The sequence below is a fragment of the Myotis brandtii genome, unplaced genomic scaffold (genome assembly GCF_000412655.1).
Source record: "Myotis brandtii unplaced genomic scaffold, ASM41265v1 scaffold187, whole genome shotgun sequence".
NCBI classification, from domain to species: Eukaryota; Metazoa; Chordata; class Mammalia; order Chiroptera; family Vespertilionidae; genus Myotis; species Myotis brandtii.
The window spans coordinates 4,175,605-4,183,384 of NW_005356944.1; the positions used below are offsets into that span (position 1 = coordinate 4,175,605).

The 7,780-nt window shown below is 59.9% G+C and overlaps 1 protein-coding gene across 1 annotated transcript in view; it reads left to right on the forward strand.

Annotated features, from left to right (window-relative positions):
• LOC102250817 (anoctamin-1) overlaps window positions 1-7,780 on the forward strand; it is a 77,500-nt gene that overhangs the window by 58,883 nt on the left and 10,837 nt on the right. The window contains exons 24-27 of the mRNA XM_014538232.1: window positions 2,707-2,759; window positions 3,679-3,863; window positions 6,773-6,878; window positions 7,566-7,775. Of these exons, the coding sequence (XP_014393718.1) occupies window positions 2,707-2,759; window positions 3,679-3,863; window positions 6,773-6,878; window positions 7,566-7,775 (554 nt within the window). The remainder of the gene's footprint in view (window positions 1-2,706; window positions 2,760-3,678; window positions 3,864-6,772; window positions 6,879-7,565; window positions 7,776-7,780) is intronic.

The following is a 7,780-nucleotide window of genomic DNA, read 5'->3' on the forward strand; positions in this document are numbered from 1 at the left end:
ACGACAGCAGGCTTCAGTTAGCGCATCACGCCTGCTCCGAGGACCACCCCAGGGAGCAGGTCTGGCATTGAACGTCTCGTGGGGGTTCAGCTGTCGGGTGGCAAGATCCTGGATCCCACTTTCCAGATGGGAAAACCGAGGCTAGAGGGTTGACAGCTGTGCGGGGACCAGGAGAGTGGTCTCTAGAAGCTTATGCTGCACCAAAGGCCTCGCCAGGGGTGGCAGGGGCCTGCTCGCCACACACCGGACAGTCCTTGGGAAAGCTGGACCCCGTGCCCAGTGGCGGTAAAGGAAAGAGCGCGGCCTCCTGTCACTCTTCCTTATGATTCTCAGGTGCCCGCAGGCCCCGGTCCGGTGTTTGTTTTGGCGCCCTTTGCTTGGCAAAGCCTGGCTGCCCCCTGCAGCCACATCCCAAAAGTTGCCAACCCACCAGGGTGGGAGGAGCCCGGGCAGCCTCCGGCTTCTGCGCTCCACTGTGGCCGTTGTTCCCACCGCGGGCAAGGCTTGGAGCAGGTCTCCGGGGCCTGGGGGAGGTTGGCTCTGTTTTTTTCTGGTTCTTGCGGATCACCGCTCACTTCCTGGTTCCTGTATGGTTGGTTGGAGGCATAATCTGCCTCCTTTCACGGGTTTATTTATGGGCTTCTTCGCTGTAACCTTTTCCTGAAGAGGCTTTTGTATTCCTCCTGTGATCCGTGCAGGGCCCCGAGGGGACGGAGGGCCCCAGTGGCCCCTGTGACCTGCACCCACGGGCGGGCGGGGTGGCTGGGGGAAGCTCTGCCACAAAGGCCCGGCGCCTGCATCGCGCTGCCTGGGCACGGAGAGGGAGGGCGCTGCAGGGGACCCAGCCCTGTGCGTGGGAACCGGCTCCAGCTTCCCAGCCCTGACCTCTGACACCAGATTAACCCGCTTCCGGCTCTCAGCCTCCTTCTGCGGAGCCTCCGGGAACAAACTCCTGCTGGCATTCAGCTCCGGGCACCGCGTGTGGTCACGGGTGACTGCACAGCCCTGTCATGTTCCTGGAAATGGGGCTCAGCACCTGGGACGGCAGAGGCACCTTGAAGAAGGCAGCCCCCCCGCCACCCGTCCCCCCATAAAGGAAGCCCAGAGGTTTTTCCCACGAGCGTGGTCCCTGGCGCCTGGGGATCCACAGGGCGGCGGTCCTCACCATGGAGCTCGGCCAGGCACCTGCGGAGAGTCAAGACGCCGAGACAGGCTGGTCTGGCCCTGGTTTTGCACTTGTTAAGCGGGACCCCACGATTCTGGTGTGGGGGTCACTCCGAGGACCACTGGCCGCCACGTGAAGGCGCTGTGGCACCCGTAAGACAGGCTTCGCTCCCAACTTGGGGAAAGCTCTGCTGGTCCACCCGTTCCCCACTGCCACCAGCCCGGCCATGGACCCGTTTCCTCGTGCTGAGCTCAGCTGCCTCCCGAGGGAGCCCCCTACCCAGAGACGGCAACCTTCCCCAGGCTACCTGAGCCCCAGCACCCCAGCACACCAGCTCTGAGGTCGCAAACTCAGGCCCCACAGGTGGGCCGCATGAACGGGAGACGGGCACACACAGGATGCTGACACGGCCACGGAGCACGTGATGGGCCGAGTTCCTGCTCTCAGGGAAGACCAAAGGGAACCACACCAACTTGTGTCTGGATTCGGTCGGCCCTCCCAGGGCCACAGGACTGCTGACCGGAGGCAGGGCCAGCAGCAGGGGGCGCTGTCACAGAATCCTCACAGGCCGGCGGGGAGTAAGAGAGCTGGCCTCGGGCGCTGCCTCCAAGCCTGTGGTTTCTAGCTTCTGGGCCACACAGACCTGGAATCATGTCTTTGCAGACCACCAACATGCACCCCCAAATCGGGGCCTTGGGGGCGCCCAGGTGCTCACTGCTCTCCTGCCCCAAAGCAGCCTCCGCCCTGAGTAGAGAAACCCCACCCGCCACAGTCTTCCCTAGTGCCAGTCGCACCAACAGGCCAGGCTGGGCCGTGGTCCTCTCCCGCCCTTTCTGTGCTGGTTGTCCCCGGAATCAGATCTGGTTCAGCGACAGGGTTCCCGGCCCAACAGGACTGGGTTAGGGTCACTGGGCTAGGAGGCACTGGGGCCCTTCCCAGGAGTCGCAGCATCGAGGCCCTAACAGGCAGGGCCCCCAGATAAGGCACTTCCTTCCTGGGCCCGGCTGCCAGGGAGGCCGTGGCGGAACACCTGCTCCGCCAGGGCAGCCGGATCCTTCTCACCTGTGCTCAGGTGCACGGGAAATGGTCATTACACCCAGGACGGGACCCGGTCTCAGCAGCCAGGACCCCGCACTACGTCTGGCTTGTCCCTAAATATAGGGACAGAAGGAAAGAGCTGCCGTAACAGTTCTAGTCACCAACCCTCTGGGCTTGGCCTCGAGTTACCGTGCCGTAGGCTCTTATTGGCAAGAGCTGTACCCGACTTGAATCTTTGTTGTTGTAAAAAAAAAAAAAAAAAAAAAAAAAACAGCGGCGTCCAAGCCCATCAGCGGGTAAACAGGCTCACGGGAGCTAGTTCAGGACGACGGAGGGACCAGCTGGTGGGAAGCGCTCGTTGAAAAGTTAGGATTTGCTTACAAGCAGCTGGCGGACCAGCAGGAGCCCAGGCTCTGGGGTCAGCAGGTGCCTGTCTGGGCCAGCAGCCGGGTCCCTGAGACCCGCCGCAGGGGCTCTCTAACACTGTGCTTCTGCCTCCCCAGGAATCTGGTACAACATTCTCAGAGGCATCGGGAAACTTGCCGTCATCATCAACGTAAGTGACAGCGGTCGGGCACAGGGAGGCCCTGGCTGAGCTGGCTGGCAGCCCGTCGCCCTTCCCAGGAGCTGGGCACCCTCTGCTTTCAACCTGGGTGAGGCCGCGGGCTGGCAGCAGTGTCTCCTCTTTAGAAGTGTCCCTGGGTCGTGTTGAGACGTTGTGGGGAGCTTTAGGCAGGAATCACAGATCCTCCTGAACCTTTTCCTGCGACCTTGAGCAAAATTCTCCACCATGCCCACCTTGATCCCTAAGTCCACTCTCCCCAGAGTCCTGAGAATAAACAAGAGAGAGACAGAGACAGAGAGACATTGAGAAAGAGAGATTCCTCATAGGCAATTTTTCTGCTCTTTTTTTTTTTTAAAGTGCCTGGCTGGTGTGGCTCAGTTGCTTGAGCATCGTCCCATACACTGAAAAGTTGCAGGTTCAATTCCCAGTCAGAGCACATGCCTGGGTTGCAGGCTCCATCCCTGGTAGGGGGTGTGCAGGAGGCGGCAGATCGATGTTTCACTCTCACATCGATGTTTCTCTAAACTCTCTCTCCCTCTTCTTCTCTCTCTGAAAATCAATTTTTATAATCTTAAAAATATATATATAAAAAAAAAACCACGAGGCATGAGGATTGTACAGTGGGTGTAGTTAGTCCTGTGTAACCAGAAGAAAAATGGAGGCACAGAGAGGTTAGGTGACTAGCCCAAGGCCGCACAGCTAGTAAGAGGCTGCCAGCATTCATCCCATGCCTTCCCACCCAGGGGTGATGTGTTCCCAGCTCCTTGGGCTGCCGGAGGGGCTGACAGGAATGCCCCCAACCCTTCATGTGTCCACTGAGCCTTTGCTCACATCACTAACTCATGGGCAGAGTGTCCCACGAGCAGGCCCAGGGCCACGGGTCCTGTGCTCACCCTGCTGTTCCGCCCAGGCCTTCGTGATCTCCTTCACGTCGGACTTCATCCCCCGCCTGGTGTACCTGTACATGTACAGCAAGAACGGGACCATGCACGGCTTCGTCAACCACACCCTCTCCTCCTTCAACGTCAGCGACTTCCAGGACGGCACGGCCCCCAACGACCCCCTGGACCTGGGCTACGAGGTGCACATCTGCAGGTACCCTCCCCGCCCCTCCCAGGGAAGAGGTCGCTTTCTGGGAGAACCCGGTTCAAGCCAGGATTCTTTCAGGGGCAAGTCACGGGACAGCTCAGTCGTACTGCGAGAAATAAAAGATCCCTTCGTTCTTTAACTAGGAAGTCCAGAGTAGCTTCAGGCATGGCTGGATCCAGGTGCTACCGCTTGCCATCAGGGCCACTCGGGTGCTGCCTCCCACCTTTGTCTCGTCCGTGCGGACATGGTTTTCTGGCAGCAGGGAGGTCCCCCAGCAGCTCCTGCTTTGTACCCTTCGGCCCAGCAGTCCCAGGGGCGAGAATGTCTCCTGCCCAGTAGTCAGCAGTCCCAGGCCCGAGTCTCGTGGACTCTGCAGGCGCTGCTGATGGCGCTGCAGCAGCAGACACTCCCGGCTGGCGAGTGATCAGTGGGCAGCGACATGGTGCCCTGCGTGCTCTGTGTCAGGGAGGGGCCCATATTTCAACATACACATAGGTGGGCACAGGCACCCAGGAAAGGCAGAGGATGACCCGCTCCAACCCTCCGCCTGTCCTACCGCAGGCAGGTGCCCCAGGTGCCGGGCGGGCAGAGCCCAAGCCCCAACCTCCGGCTCGTCAGGAGCACCAGTACCTTTGTGTTGTCTCAATGTTCATACCAAGAACACACTCAGGCTTGACCTATTTGTCTAAACTGAATTTTAGAGGAAGGATGATTCTGAAGAAAGAAGGCAGGGAGGTATGAGGCCATTTCATTAGAAATCCCCTCGGGAGTGTCAGTGCTGATGTCATAGGGTCAGCCTTGGGTCTTAGGATCAGGAAGCAGGTCACAGGCATTGGTTAAGGAGGCAGCTCCCCAGCCCATGCATTAGTTCAGGTGTCCTGCTCACGTCGGGGGAGGCCAGGGAGACAGGGTGAAGGCCCCGTTATTTTAAGTATCTTGTTGCTTTTGCTCCCGTGGACATGGAAGACCGTGGGCCAGACCACTGCACTCCCCAGAATTCGCTTTCAGCCAGGTCCACCCCATCCTTTGGCCGTGATCATGGGCTGCAGGTGCTGTGAGCTCCACGCCTCCACTGGCCGCGCCCGTGACAACCCACTTCCCGGAGGAGCTGGCTGTGGGAGGAGCAGCACGGAGCCCAGCCTGGGGCGGTGGGTGTGAGAGGCGGCAGAGCAGAGCTAAGAGCTGTGATGCTGGTGGCTACCATTTGTTCCTGTGCTAAAACAGGCCTTGTCTCATGTAATGCTCACAGCCATCCCCAGAGAGGACATCAATATTGTTATTCTCCCCAGGGGAGCTAGCAGGTGGCTAAGCAGAGCCACGCAAGGGGGAAAAAAAAAAGATCATAGAGGTCAGTGCAGGTGGTGGCATCTGGACAGATCTGTAAGTGGGCTTTGAGGGATGCATAGGAGTTTACCAGGTGACCCAAACACGTTTCCCGGTCTCCCGGTGCAGCAGGCCTTGAGCACAGAAAGGAGGACACGTGTGTGGCTTCTGATGCTGGGAGAACACGGGCTGCCTGTTCCCATCGGAGTTCAGGTTGTGCAACTTCTGTGTCGCTCAGCAGCTGCACCAGACTGTGGGTTCCCAGCCCAATCCTATCTCCGGGGTTGGCAGCTTAGCCCTCCCATCCAGCTCACTCCAGAGATAACGCTCTGTGGGTGAGGAGCCCTGTCGGTTGTGTTCCCTGCTGCGTCTGCTCCCTGGACTGGGGCCTGGCACATGGTAGCTGTTCAGTAAAGGCACACGATGTGAATAAGTGAGGGGATGCCAGGCAGAGGCCCAGAGAGGCCAGGCGATGGTGCAGGGACACACAGCAAGGCAGTAACTGGGTTGGGGTCCAGGCCAGGGCTACTGTGCCCACAGAGCCGGTGCCACCCCTCCTCCTCTCCCCCACTGGACCTCAGCTTTTCAGTGACCAGCACGGGACACACCTGTGGCCCCCTAGCCTGGAAACTGCAGGCATTTTTTCTGAGGGCATTTCCAATGCAGAGGGGCGTCAGCCCATTAAACCCAAGCACCCCCGGATTTTAGGGAGCAGTTGGATGGGCCTAGGTGGAGACAGAACCCTGGGTCCTCACCCTGGGCATCTCTGGGCCTGCGTGAAAGAGGAAGGGCATGGAGAGACCGGAAGCTCAGGAGGTGCCCATCACTCCCACTTGGCAGAGTGGTGGGCAGAAGGAGGGACAGAGGCAGGCGCGGGGGAGGGGTGTGAGGCGCTGGTCTGTCCGAGCAGGAAGTCATTAGGCAATGTCTAAACATGGTAACTGGGAAGGAGGGGTGGACTGTATTAGTCAGAGATAAGGCGGTCACAGCCAAGAGGCTGCGGCTGGAAGAGAGAGGAGTGCCCCTGGGCACTGGGCCCCCTGGGGCAGTTGCCAGGCAGGCCCGGGCCACGCCACTTGTATGTTTAACCTCCTCCACAGGCCACGCTGAGAAAACATGTCGTTCTTTCCAGTAGTTTCCGCTGCAAAGACTGGGCAGGTGGCTTTCAGACTGGGTTTCAGCAGACCCAGCCTGAGTTTTGTGGACAGCAGGCGTGGGTCGAGGTTAGGGGAGCCAGGCTTAGGGACCCCCACCCACTTCAGCCAGGGAAGCCCCGCTCGCTTGGTTTGACCTCCCGGGGTTTCCGGGGGGACTTCTTTTGGAGATAGGGTTTCACCAGACGGTCCCAGAGCCCGCTTCTGGGGGCCCACAGCTGGGCCTCCAGGGACACTTAACTGGGGTCCTCACTTTCCGCAAAGCCCCTCGGGCCCTGCCAGCCCACGGTGGTCCCTGGCCATCCCTCCAACATGGAGAGACTTCCTGTCACCTGGGCGGCGGGGCTGCCCCTGGCGAGGCTCTGGCCTCGGGCCACGTGGTGCTGGGCAGAACCCCAGGGCCCTCTCGCAGCCCCCGATTCCTGCCGGCGTTTGCAGGTACAAAGACTACCGGGAGCCCCCGTGGTCGGAACACAAGTACGACATCTCCAAGGACTTCTGGGCCGTCCTGGCGGCACGGCTGGCCTTCGTCATCGTCTTCCAGGTACGCCGGGGCCCCGCGTCCAGGAGTTTGAGAGTCTGTGTCAGGCAGGGTCCGGGCGGCAGGGTTCCGAGCCGCAGAACTGCGGGCGTGCCCACGGAGGCATCAAAGTTCCCTCCTTTTGTGGGCTGTTTTCATGTTATTAATTGCTTTAAAGCCTTGACACTTGTCTTATTTGGTGATGCGTGACCCAGCAGATCATCTCTGAAGCCTCCCAGCCAAGGAATTCCGAATCCTCCAGAGGCCTTTCCTATTTACGGAGCCCAGATTCTCTCAAACAGGCCGGCTGCCCTGGCCGGTGGCTCAGTCGGTTAGAGCGTCACCCACTACCCCCAGGTTGTGGGTTCGATCCCCAGGTCAGGGCACATACAGGAACTCAGCCAATGAGTGATGAGCATGCAAGTGGAATAACAAGCTGGTGTTTCTTTTTCTCCCTCTCGCTCCCTCTCTCTCTCTAAAAATCAATAACGGTAAAATTTTCAAAGTAAGGCTGGCAAACATGTCGGGAGGGGCTGCTGGCAGGTCTCCTGCCTCAGTTATACCTTCCAGGAAACCGAGGTCCAGGAGCTCCAAGGGGGTGCCCAAGGCCACGGGCAGGGGCGTGACGGGGCGGCGCTGCCAGGTGGGGCGAGGTGGGGAGCATTTTCCGGGGGCCTCCTTCCCACCCCCACGCGCTGACTGTCCTTCCAGAACCTGGTCATGTTCATGAGCGACTTCGTGGACTGGGTGATCCCGGACATCCCCAAGGACATCAGCCAGCAGATCCACAAGGAGAAGGTGCTGATGGTCGAGCTGTTCATGCGGGAGGAGCAGGGCAAGCAGCAGCTGCTGGACACGTGGATGGAGCGGGGCCCGAAGAAGGGCGAGTCCTGCGGCAACCACAGCCCCCAGGCCGGCCCGGCCGG